Consider the following 13006-nt stretch of genomic DNA (forward strand, 5'->3'; position numbering starts at 1 on the left):
CAGCAGGCCCACAGTTTGTTTGTAAAAACACCTCCTTCTCATTTCTTTCACAGCTTTTCACTATGTGCAATCAGTGTGTGATTGTCAAGTTACATACTTACACAAACAACAGAGGCAGACAAGGAAAACTTGAATTTTACTGTCAATGTGTAACCAAATGTTGTGTCCGTAATTTTACACCAAAAAGTGGCAGCGATGGCTTCAGCACAACAGCATATTTACATTCAAAACCTGAATCTCACAGTTTGAGCACTATGCATAGGTGCCTAATCTTTCTGACAGCAAGTGACTCATGTTAAATCAAGATGAGGGCTGCCTGCCTAAGTGGCTACTCCATCTACATTGTCTCCACAAATGGATTTTTCACATGGACAGAACAGCATGCTACATAGGTTGCCTAGCAGGTGTAGATATGGAATATGGCATTTTTACCAAAAGAGCCTGTTACCACTGAAGATGAATAGATCGCACGGACACAGGTCGAGGTGTGGTGAAGGAAAGAGAGAGTTTATTTTTCCCTCCAGGATTTATAGGCTTCTGACCACGGCCAGGGATTGGATGGTCAGGATAACACTTTCTCACAGCACTGGCCATGAGAGATGCCCATCACAAGACGTGTAACAGAAAGAATGTACACATATCTATGTTTACAGTTACTGTCCTGGGAAAGTCTTTAGAAAACCATGTCAGCAAGCTCAGAAGCTGAGTTTTCAGGGCGACAAGAGCACTTGTTTATTTTTCTTTTTTTTTTTCCTTTTTTCTTTTTCAAGGTGCAAAAGTGCCTAATTACAAGATACAGAATTGAGAACAGTAACTGGTGTTTCTCTGACCTTTACAGCTAAGTACCTAACCACCAGCAAGGGTCATCATGTCTTTGATCTTTCTTACAGATACTTTCTCATCCCTGGACGTTTCATTTTCTAATGCCTACATCTCTCCTGTCGGAGGGAGAAACATCCCAAACACATCACATGGCTCAAGGTGCCATTCTGGGGCAGGGCGCCAGACGAGGTAGAGAGGGTAACACTTAGAGGATCTAGCCATCACATACATTTTCCAGCAACACAAATCTACTAAGCAAAACTGACGACATGAAATCTTAAACCAAAAGGAGAGCTGCATTACCAAAGATTGACATGCTTGTAGAGGAATACACCTAATGCTGAGAGCTTTGTATGTGAGCTTGACATTATGTCCTTGCTGGCAGAAAATGTCTGGAGCCACAACAAAGGAGCCACAAACAGGCACTGACCTTCTGCTAACAAAGGGCACAGGGACCTGTGGTGCTAGCTGGTAGGGGTGGGGGTGGCCAGCCACCTAGAGATTCTGCATGACCCAATGAGCAAGGAGAAGACTTCAGCCAAAATATCACTGTTGGATCAAGAGGCAAATGCAAGGGGCATAGAGATTGTGGGCACAAAGATTGTAAGGGTGTAAAAGCCCAGGGATTCCTTAGAAACAGTGTGTGCTGCTACTGAGTCACTGTGTCATGACCAAAATACTTACAGGAACTCAGTATCAGGGACACTGGTATGGGAAATGTGGGGTCAAGATAGCAAAGGAAGTTCGTCTGACAGTGTGAGTGTGGTGTGTGTAGGGATTCAAATGGGGCACTGCCAGACCACTGAAGCCACCCACTGCAAAGAGGTCTCAGTCCCAGCAGTGAAAATCTCATGGGTTGTGAATGTTAGTTCTAGTGTGGAATCTGAATGATCAGAAAAGAGATCCAGAAATTTGAAAAATGTGATAATAAAGACTTAGATAAAAGATATTATTGCCACTGTTAAGGTTTTATATAAAAGTCCATATTATAACATAATAAAGTTACATGCAGTGTGATTGTTTGTTATTATCTGCCTAAAGGCCATAATCTAAAGTGCAGGCTTTATAGAAGTAGAATACCTCTTTTCATCTTTATTTGTCATGGTTTGTTCTGGTACAGAGTTAGTTGGTTTTATTTCTGAAAGAGTTTACTATCCTCAAACTCTGTAATTGTCATTTCCCTCTTGAGTCTAACTAGCAAGATAGAACACAGGTATTTTTCCTGCTTTCTCTTGTAACCTTGCTCCCTATCCTTTCACAATTCCTGTCTTACATCACGTGTGATAAAAGGTATGTTATATTGTAAAAAGCAGTACTTGATCTGACTATAGGTTGTATTATGTTTCATTATTTTGGTCCTTTAACTCTCAGAGAGAACTTTTTCTTGTTCCTACATTAAAATATTAATTTTTAATGCATTGAATTGGGTTTGCAAAGCCAAGCTTTGGAGGAGTGGGGGGCAGTGCTACAGGGGTGGCTTCTGTGAGAAGCTTCTGGAAGTTTCCACCATGTCTCGCAGAGCCTGTCCTTGGTGGCTCCAAGGTGGACATGCTGCTGGCCAAAGCTGGGCTGGTCAGGAGTGGTGATAACGGTCCTTTGAGATTTAAGAAAGAAAAACAAGTGCAAATATAATTGTGGCCAGAGAAGAGTAGGGTGAGAATATGTAAGAGGAACAGCTCTGCAGGCACCAAGGTCAGTGCAGAAGGAGGGGGAGAAGGTGCTCCAAGCGCCAGAGCTGAGATTCCCCCACAGCCCCTGGTACAGCCCATGGTGAGGCAGCTGTGCCCCTGCAGCCCAGGGAGGTCCATGGGGATGCAGAGATCCACCTGCAGCCCATGGAGGAGACACGCTGGAATAGGTGGATGCACAAAGGAATCTGTGAACCCAAGGGAGGCCCCATGCTGGAGCAGCCTGTCCTTGAAGGACTTGTACCCTGTAAAAGAGTGACCCAGGCTGCAGCAGTTTTGGGAGGACTGCTGCCCATGGGATGGACTCACACTGCAGCAGTTTGCAGAGTGCACTCACACTGGAGAAGTTCACAGAGAACTGGCTCCCATGGGAGGGACCCCACAGTGCAACAGGGAAACACCTCCCCTCCCTGAGCAATGGGAGAAGCCCTGGGTGATGAACTGACCATGACCCCCATTCCCTGCCTCCCTGCACTGCTGGGGTAGGAGGCAGAGCTGGAAGGAGGGAGCGGTGGCAGGGAGCTTTTTTTAAGGGGTTATTTTACTTTCTCATTATCCTGCTCTGATTTTGTCAGTAATACATTCACTTCAAAACTCGAAGCTGAGCCTGTTTTTCCCATGACAGTATTTGATAAGTGATCTCTCCCAGTCCTTATCTCAACCCATGAACCTTCAAGAAATTTTCTCTCTGGTGTCCAGCTGCAGAGGGATGTGATAAAGGCTTTGGTGGGTGCCTGGAATCCAGCCAGGGTCAAACCAAAACACACATTAAGCTAGCAGCATAGCATCAAAATACTGTGAAAAGTAAACATATTTAATATTGCTAAGACACTACAGTTCAGATGATTACTTTAGAACTGGTTTTACATGTTACATGAACTATTCTAAAAATATATCACAATACCTATGACCATGTACTGAAAAGCAGTGTGTTTTTTAAGCCCTTTAGGCCTGGTACATTCTATATACACATTTTCTCTTCCAGTGGCAGGATCTGGAGAAAAAGTTCATTTCTCTGTGGTTATGGCTATTACAACATGAAACACTATTGGTAACTACAGTTAAAATACCATATGTGGTATCAACTAACCTCTTCCTTCTCTTGTGTTGCCCCTATTAACTAAAATCTATTAGTTGGCACTAGAAAAATTTACAAGATCCATGTAAAGAACTTACTCTGCTGCTACGCCCTTGAAAGTCATCACAAAACATAATGTGTACATTGGGCAGCATAGGTTAAATATGGAGATATTCAGTTGCTCACAGTGCACTGTACTACTCCCACTACCTACAGTTCTGTATACCAGCTCACAATGTTAATCCCATCCATCACTGGACTTCTTTAGCAGCTACATGTACTATCTGAAGAATTAGACATGTGGTTTTGGAAAGTTATGAAGTGTATTTGCAGTTTGGCCTTGGGATACAATTATTTTAACATGAGTAATTTTTTCCCTTTTTTTTTTTTTTTTAATTTGCATTTTTAAGTAGATTTTAACATATTTTTCTGTGTTACTACTTCTCTGCAACATCATTACCAGAGCTATTTACCATAGGTTATTTTTAGGGCCAAAGGTTTCCAAGGGGCCAGATCCAAACATTTGGAAACGTGTTTGCTCATTTTGGAAACAAATGTTACAAGTTGCAGCATTTTTTTTTTCTAGCCTGGTAAGCAATGCCTGACCTGGTATAGCAATGGTGGGACTTCCACAAGTAACACTGGCTTCTAGAAGCTGGGGTAGCGTTACAATGAAGAAGAATTTGCCTAAGCAAATATTTGAGGATTTTTAGTTAGTTTAAAAGAGCAGTCGAGGCAAATTCAACTATAATTCATAGTGAAAGGGCTGCTGCTCTCAGGATGGATAAGGAATGTTGCAGCCCTGTATTACAAGTCTCTGCGTTGGAAGAACTGGTAGGCTTTTCCCATTATTCGAAAGGGTATTAATTAGTAGTCACATGCTGCAAACCTGGTCTTCTCTTCACTTTCCTGTTCCTCTCAGCCGTGATGTTTGGTAACACTCTTACAAGGCAGCAGTCTGCAGCATCCAAACAACAAAAAAAATAGATCTGGGGGAAAAAGACCTCACCATTTTTACAGCTCTGTGGCTTCTCTGCGCTCCTGGTACTGGCCTCATAATTCAGCTACTAATGTAATAAATGCAAATTATGTTGCCAGGCTGGAGCAGCCTCATGTTGAGGTAAAACTTCTTGTGTTTTAGTTTAGGGCCATTGCTCCTCGTCCTATCGCTAGACAACACTGAATTAAATCTGGCATTATCCTGTTACCTATACCACCTGCCTTAAGACTCTCCTAAAATTCCCGAGTCGAGGGCAGTGACAACGTCTCCTGCCTACTTCTCACAGCCCCAGGACCGGTGCGTGTAGCTCTACAGCTACGAATACCCTATTGCCACGGGCACCGCTGCTAAACGGGGCGTCTCCACGGGCGGCCCCGCCAGCGCCATAACGGCCACGCCGTCCCGACCCCGCCCGCCGAACGATCCCCGCGGAGGCGGCGGCAGCTCACGGGGGTGCTCTCACAGCCAGCCAGCAAGCTGGCTCCTAGGTCTGTCCGCCGCTGGGGGCAGGGCCCCGGCAGGGGAAGGGAAACCACGACCTGCTGTCCCAACGCCAGGCGACCCCTTTAAGCCGCCGGGCGCGCCAACTCCGCTGCGCTGCAACGGGATTGGCCCGCGCATCCCGCCCACAGCCACAGCGCGCCAAACCTGCCCGGGAGCACCACCCCTGCCTCCCCCCGCCCCCGCCTCAGCGGGCCAATCAGCGCCTCCTCCGCGGCCATGAGCCCAGCTTCTGCCCAATAGGATGCCAGCAGCCGCACGGCCTCGCCCGAGGGCCCCGCCCCTAGAGGCGCGGCCGCCGACTTTCCCGCCCAGCGGTTGGCCGGCGGGAACAGACTCCCCGTGACACTCGCGCCGGGCTGGATGATTGGCTGTGCTCGGGCGCGAAACGTAACGCGGGAAAACCTGGGGCTCGGCCCGGGCTGCAAGCGCGGACGTATCGTGGCGGCGGCGGCGGTTCCTCCTCGGGCATCACCGGGACCGGGGCTGCCAGCGGGGCCGGCTTCGCTTCGGAAAGGTGCGGGGACGCTGTGACTGCTTCACTCCGGCCGCTGCCATGGCCGGGGACCGCCGCTGACTTGGCGGATCCGCTCGGGGGTGGCCGCGGAGGCGGAGGGGTGCGGAGGGCAAGCTACCGAGACCACAGGGAGCCATCGTCCTCAGTGATGAGCGGCTGAGGCGGGCCGGGGCGGCGACAGGTGGCGACGGCCGCGGGACCTCCGTGCAGCTGCACGGCTCATCCCGGGACACGGGCGCGGACGGCGGGGCCGTGCCCCCGCGGAGCGCTCTCCTTTCTCTCTCTATCCACACTCCCTTCGCCGCTGCCCGCGAGGGTTCGGCGATGGCGGAGCGGCTCCCCCCGGGTCCCCCCCCGGTGATTTTTTGCCAGGACTCCCCGAAGCGCGTCCTGGTCTCCGTTATCAAAACCACCCCGATCAAACCCTCCTCGGGGGGGAGCGGGGGCGAGGAGCCAATGCCCGTCCCGCCCGTCCCCACCAGCCCCGGCTTCAGCGACTTCATGGTCTACCCCTGGCGCTGGGGCGAGAACGCGCACAACGTGACCCTCAGCCCGGGCGGCGGCGACAGCACCGCCGGCCCGTCAGCCCTCCCGCCGCCTCGCGGGGGAGCGGGCAGAGTCCCCGGCGGGGACGAGGAGAAGGCGGGGAGCCCGGGGAGCGGCGGCCGGCACCGGCACCTGAAGGTGAGTGAGCGGCGGGCGGGGGCGGGCGGGCCGCGCGCTTACAGGGTGACTCCGCGGCGCGCGCCCCTCCCGCGCTTCCGCCCGGACATTTAAAGTGAAGTCACTTCCGGCAGCGGCGCGCGCGCCGCGGGGAAGAGCCGGGGATGGAGCGGCCAGCTGCCCGTCCTCCCTCTTTTCAAAAGTAAAAAAATAAACCTGAAAAAGCCCCCTCACCATCGAAATCACCATCGAAAAAAAAAAAACCCAAACCTCCATGTCCTCTCTCTCCTCGCATCTGGAGCGCTTCGTCCCGTTCCGGGCTCCTCAGTACAAGAGAGACATGGACCTCCTGGAGTGGGTCCAGTGTAGGACAACAAAGAGGATTAAGGGACTGGAGTGTTTTTCTTATGAGGAAAGGCTGAGGGAGCTGTTCAGCCTGGAAAAGAGACGACAGAGAGAGGACCTTATTAATGGATATAAATATCTAATAAAGATGCCAGGAGGACGGAGCCAGGATTTGCTTCCTTGTGACAAGCTGTAGAAAAAAAAGACAATAGGCAGAAACTGATACACAGGAAATTCCACCTCGATATAAGGAGGGATTTCTTTATCGTGTTGGTGACTGAGCACTGGCACAGGTTACCCAGAGAGGTTTTGGAGTCTGCCACACTGGAGATACTCAAGAATTGCCTGGACACAATCTTGTGCCATGTGCTCTAGAATGGCTCTGTTGGAGCAGATGACCAGCTGTGGTCCCTTTCAACCTGACCCATGCTGTGGTCCTATTGTCAGTTTCTCCCCATACTCCTGAGCACATGGTGGTGCCTGTTATCTCCCCTCCTGCACTGGCAGGCATTAGGAGTGAGTTAGGAATGGGTTGGGCAGTCTGGTATGGCTCTGTTCTGCCTCAGCACCATCCTTGGTCATGCTGTCACTCCAGAAGATGCTGTGCCCATTGGCCAAATTGCAGGGGGAGGAAATGCCTGAGTTTAGTTGCCTCATTATTTACACCCAGGATGGAATAAGACGTGGCCGTCCAAGAGCAGACACTGTCCGAGACCTGATCAGTGAAGGAGAGCACTCTTCCAGCAGGATACGCTGCAATATTTGCAACAGGGTCTTTCCACGAGAGAAGTCACTGCAAGCCCATAAACGAACTCACACTGGTGAGTAAAAGGAAGGGTTGAATAGCTGGGGAGAGCCACTTCAGAAGCATGAGCAAAGGAATTAAAACCTCCCAAACAAACATAAAGGAACCCCAAAGAACTTCACCTGTTATGATTTTACTGTAACTGCTAAATTAATCATACTATTCTGGCAGTGCTTGTTAATCAAAGTCTTTGTAACCCAGTTTGTTTTGGGGAAGTGTAGCAGCAATTTGGGCTATAATAGTATAGGCAAATTGTGTAAATAATTTATCTGGCGATGTCACTTTTTAAGAGGGAGAGCTAGTCTTGTGCTTGGTGCTCTATACTTGAGCTTGATAGCACTTTGTATCCTAATTGCCTCTTCTCTGTGGTTTGTTTCCTCCTTGTTGATGTATTTTTTCACATCACAATTGAAGTTTTGCTGTAAGAGGTTACAGTAACTTAAAAAGTGTCTGGCAACTTCAGGATTGTAACATCCTAGGAGTGCTTAAATATTGAGAGAAGAGTTCACATGTTTAAAATCACCACCCAGTTGTTTTTTCCCCTCCACCTAAAATTCATTTTTTAGGATGGAGATCATGCTAATTTATTGAACTGTGTTTAAAAGGCAATTTGTAGTTAAGTTAAAATGTATAATAAACTCACTCAATACCCAGCTCAGCTGAGACTGAACTGAAGATACTGTTTGGTTTTTTTTAAAACAAAGCAAATACATTTTGTTTCTACAACAGAACTCTGTATTTGCCATAAAATACGAAAAAATGTAGCTCATAATACATACACAACCACCAACACTCCCCTCCAAACCAGCCAACCAAAATCCCATGAAAGGCTTGGCTCTCACCATCTCATTCTGACTCAAGTCACTGTGACTAATTTAGATAATGATATTAAACAACAGCATTCTTCATGTTTTTTGTTCAAAAGGTGTTACTTCACTTGAAATTGAAGTTGAACTTGTAAGAACTACTTAACTGAGAAGAGCTTATCCTGTCATACCTCAGAATTAGTGAGCCAGACTTATCCTCATTTTGTTGCCTTCCTGAGGGTGGTGGTATGTCATGCCTTTGTGTAGTGTTTGCCATCAGATCCACTTGAGGAAGGAGACACCTGCTACCCTTGCTCTTCTGGTTGCAGTATGCATGGAGAAATCTTCCTTGATGACTGTCTTAAGAAAACTTAAATCTGGAATAAGTTTCTCATGCAATCTCCATCTTTATAAATTTTCTTAAACACGAGTTGTTTCTCCTAATGAGATATTCCTAGGACCTTGTAGTAATGTTGACCTAGATATTTTACCCTATTTCAGGCTATGGTAAGGATAAAATTTTTCTGGTTACAACACCTGAATTACTTGTCCATTTACTTTATATATTTCTTGCTCTACATATGCACAGTTTCATAAAATTTATGTAGTGCTGTCTAAGAGTCTTAAATCTGAAAATACGACAAGAAAAAGTACAATTTTTTTTTTTTGTCTTTGGAAATAAGTATCTTTACCAGAAGCATGGAGCGTATACTTCAAAGTACACCAGGATTTTTTAAGTAGATGTAAGTTTCTGAGTGGGTAAAAGGAGAGTTTGTCCAAGTCTTAATCCAGGGACCACCACTGGTTACTATAGCACTTCTAGTCATCTTTCATAAACCTCTTGTGTTACTACTTTTAAGGTGAAAGGCCTTATTTATGTGACTACCCAGACTGTGGGAAAGCCTTTGTACAGAGTGGGCAGCTCAAGACTCACCAGCGTCTCCACACAGGAGAGAAGCCTTTTGTCTGCTCAGAGAATGGTGAGTCATCAGAGAACAATTTGCAGCTTTCTGGGGTCAGACTAATATTGGAAATGTATGCGTGATCACATGGCAAAAGCTTTGGAGTTTAGTTTTGGTGGAGCTTTAACGGAAGGGAAGAGTCCCGCAGAATCTGCCTAATTCTGCAAGTATGTATCTAAGTATTGCATACAGTCTATCAGTGGATACTAATGTATAAAATAATGGACCATGTTACGAACCTTGCAACTAGAACCTCTTGTGTCCAACCAAACCTAGGGGTTTTGCGAATGGGGAAGGGTGGTTTCAGTGGCATTTCCATCTCACATATGTTACACTTTCTTTGGTTGGCTGCTTTCTGTAACAAGTTTTTCATTGTTACTCTGTTTTTTAAGGCTGTTTAAGCAGATTCACGCATGCAAACCGTCATTGTCCCAAACATCCATATGCCCGGCTGAAGAGGGAAGAGCTCACTGACAGGCTGAGTAAGAAGCAGACAGCTGACAATAAAGCTGTGGCTGAGTGGCTAGCAAAGTAAGTTTTCTCATGGTGTCATCTTTCTCAAAATACTTAAAAGGGTTGTCTAACACAGCATTTATTCTTCGGGACAGTAAAACCCCAAGAAACTGAAACTAGATGTTCTTCTGGTACACATCAGCACGGCCTTGCCCCTCTTTGAAGAATTATGTACTCCTGGTCAAGACAAAGTTCCTCATGAAACTTTTATTACAGTTTAGTTTTGTTGTGTGTTTGCTCACTTCTTGTATATATTTTTTTTTTTGCTTGATCAACACCTGCTAATACTTTATTAGCTAGTGCTACAGTTTTGTTAAATTTGCATTTGTATGATGTGCTCTGTATGAATAGGGAGAAATGCCTGCTGAAAACACCATGGAGAAGAAGAAATCTGTCATAGATGTTCACTTAGGCACTTTACACTTAAGATACTGAGTAAAGAAGGTTTCTGACCGCTTAAATACTACGATATAAGGGCTGAAAGATAAAGCCAAGTGCAGTACCCAGCTGGACGCAAGCTGGTACTTGGGAGGTTTTTGTCCATTTTAAATTGTTGGCGTGTGAGTCAGTTGTGTGTATTGTTACAAGTTTTCCTCATATTTGATATTATAGATACTGGGAGACTAGAGAGCAACGTGCTCCTGCTTTGAAGACCAAAGCAATCCAGAAAACTGATCAGGAGCAACAGGACCCAATGGAGTATCTTCAGTCTGATGAAGAGGATGATGAAGATAAAAACAGTGCTCACTCAGCTGCCCGCCACCGCCGCCTCCAGGAGCAGCGTGAACGCATGCATGGTGCACTGGCGCTCATTGAGCTGGCAAACTTAGCTGTGGCACCCCTGCGACAGTAGATAGGAGGAGCAGTCTCTGTCCATAAAAAATGTACTTTCTGGTGTTACTTAACCAGTTAGATCCCAAGCATAAGCTAAGCACCTTATTTGCTTATAATAGGCTGCTATTCTGTAGAATTTATGAAGAATGTTGTTGCCTCATAACATGGGGTGAGAGAATTGCACTTTTGATAAGGTAGAAGACAGATGTAAAATTTCTAAGTATTTTGTAAATATGGGACTGCATAAGGCAGGGTTGACAAATTTGTGTGTTGTGGAAAGCTAGATTTTGCAAGGTTAACTCATTTATCTGAAGCAGATTTCACGGGAAACTTTCTGAACAAAGTGTTCACAATTAGGAGGATGATGGTACATGTGGCCAAAGAAGGCTGACAAAAAAGTATTTGTCTGACTATCTAGCAAAATGATGGGTCTGGGGATATTTTTAAACAGCAATGAAACCATGCTTTTCTAATGTCAGTATATCTTTACCTAGCATCTCCAAGGTGAAGGGCAAAGATTAGTTATCTCAGCTTATACAGGGAAAGAAAATGCTTCATGCAGGGAATATCTTCACTGTGACTGCCCAAGATATGAGGCTTGACTTTGCTGCTTCACATTTTTTTGATTTGATTTCAACAGAATCTCTTGGTAGCACTTGTTATTCCTAACATGTGTAGTTGGGAAGTTTTGCACATTGTTTTGTCTGAAAATGATTAGTCTTGCAAAGTCTAGAAAAAGGTAAACAATTGGTAATGTCTTTTTCAGGTGTTTTTGGGCCCTGTAGTGATTTGGCACTTGATTTTGTTAATAAAGGGGTTATTTACCCCTTTTATATTAAAGGGGTGGTCTGAATTTGTAGTAAACTATTTTAGGTCTTCTATTAGCAAACACTAAGTTTTAAAGTATTGCTTTTATAATGATTAGCAAATAGAGGCCTCCATACTTACTGTGCATAAAGCCACCTTACTGCTTTACTCCAGCATAACATGCCAATTTTTTGTTCACTAACAATAGCACAGCTATAAAGTAAACACTGCAGAAAAGTATTCACTATACAATTAGAAAATAGGCTTCCAAAGTAGTTACAAGTGTGTTAACAGTGTGATTTCATATATTTCCCAAATAAATGAAGTTGCAGAATGCTGCCTAGTACTCAGATGCTGATATAAAATGTTTAACAGGGTATCTTGTCACTTTGTGAATGTTGTACACTTTCAGTAGCATTGTCTCAAGGTGATCTTTTATCATATTTTGCTTTGAAGGCAGACAGAGATTCCTAATATGCTAACAAACCTTTGTTTTCAGATTGAACTTTTTGTGTGTGATTTTGTTGTTGGTTGTTGTTGTTAAGCTACTGCTTAAGGGGATATTAATAATGTGTATTTACTGACCTGCTTGCTTTAAGTTCTTCCTCTTGTTGGAAGTCAGGAAATTCAGATGAGAAGAGAAACCTCTTCTCACTTGAACTGAAAAGGAAGAAAATACTTTATCAATCACTTGATATTGGCTGACCAGATGCATACAGCTATTCCAGAAAAGTAGAGTGGTTTTACATCAGGAACTGCAGCTGTTGAAGTATGTTCTCTGATAACCCATTGTGGTTGAAAATCTCATTAACCCAGTTTGTTTAAATCCTATGTTGATGCACTTAACTAAAAAGTAATTGAACAATTTAAAAGAAGTTTCTTTCATTGAATGTAAATAATTTTGCACCAGTGATACGGTTTAACCTCTGCTTCAGCTTCTGAAAAGAATAGGAAACTCTAGTCATACAGGCCTTCTTTGCCTACATAAAACTAGTAATTCATTCATCTATGTAGGTTTGGAGTTTCTAAAAAATACTATGTGCTGAGTGTTCATCTGGCTTCATGTGAATAATCTGATCCTAAAATGAGCCCTGAACATACATCTGTTGTAATTCTGAATCATAAGTAAGAATTACTCCTGAGTAGTATTTCACAGGGCAGAAGATTGTAATTACCAGCCACTCGTAGACTGGAATCTTACTTCATCAGGATTGGTTGTTGGTTTTTTTGCTGGGTTTTTCTTTTGTTGTTTTAGGTTTGAGGTTTTTAATTTTTTTTTTTTTTTCAGTCAGCCAGAATATTTGCTCAGGTCTTTGACATATGACAGGTACACTGGATTGTACTTTGCCATAGACAAAATTCAGACAGCTGAAGCAGTTTTGGATCATGATAAGTTTTGGGTAAAATACCAAGTAAAAAAAGCAAAGATGGGATGTACAAGACTGCTTTTTGTTTTATTAAGTGATTACATACAAGAAATTGTTCAGTGCTTTGGAAGGTTTGAGTTGTAGTTTGGCATGAGTTAAAAGCAGAAGAGCTGATGTGCTGTCATTTTAATAGATGCTTTTAATAAAAACTTGATTTAATTTTCAGGTTGGTTTGGTAATTATTTTGGTAATAGTTTTGGTAATTTTGGTTTTGTTCCAGCTGTTTGGTAATTATTAA

At 44.6% G+C, this 13006-nt stretch overlaps 1 protein-coding gene across 1 annotated transcript; it reads left to right on the plus strand.

The window, feature by feature from the left end:
• Window positions 1-5456: 5456 nt before the first annotated feature.
• Window positions 5457-12933, plus strand: ZNF367 (zinc finger protein 367). Its single transcript, XM_058827075.1, has 5 exons — window positions 5457-6290; window positions 7285-7435; window positions 9086-9205; window positions 9580-9718; window positions 10313-12933. Exons 1-5 carry the CDS (start codon window positions 5931-5933, stop codon window positions 10551-10553), a joined length of 1011 nt encoding a protein of 336 aa, XP_058683058.1. The 5' UTR covers window positions 5457-5930; the 3' UTR covers window positions 10554-12933.
• Window positions 12934-13006: the final 73 nt, after the last annotated feature.

The sequence above is a fragment of the Poecile atricapillus genome, chromosome Z (genome assembly GCF_030490865.1).
Source record: "Poecile atricapillus isolate bPoeAtr1 chromosome Z, bPoeAtr1.hap1, whole genome shotgun sequence".
Taxonomy (NCBI): domain Eukaryota; kingdom Metazoa; phylum Chordata; class Aves; order Passeriformes; family Paridae; genus Poecile; species Poecile atricapillus.

Excerpts from the sequence above, each read along its gene's own strand:
- ZNF367 (XM_058827075.1), top strand. The coding sequence starts at position 5,931 with ATGGCGGAGCGGCTCCCCCCGGGTCCCCCCCCGGTGATTTTTTGCCAG. Across the intron at positions 6,291-7,284 it reads GCCGGCACCGGCACCTGAAG|GATGGAATAAGACGTGGCCG; the intron begins GTGAGTGAGCGG and ends ATTTACACCCAG. Across the intron at positions 9,719-10,312 it reads GTGGCTGAGTGGCTAGCAAA|ATACTGGGAGACTAGAGAGC; the intron begins GTAAGTTTTCTC and ends TTGATATTATAG.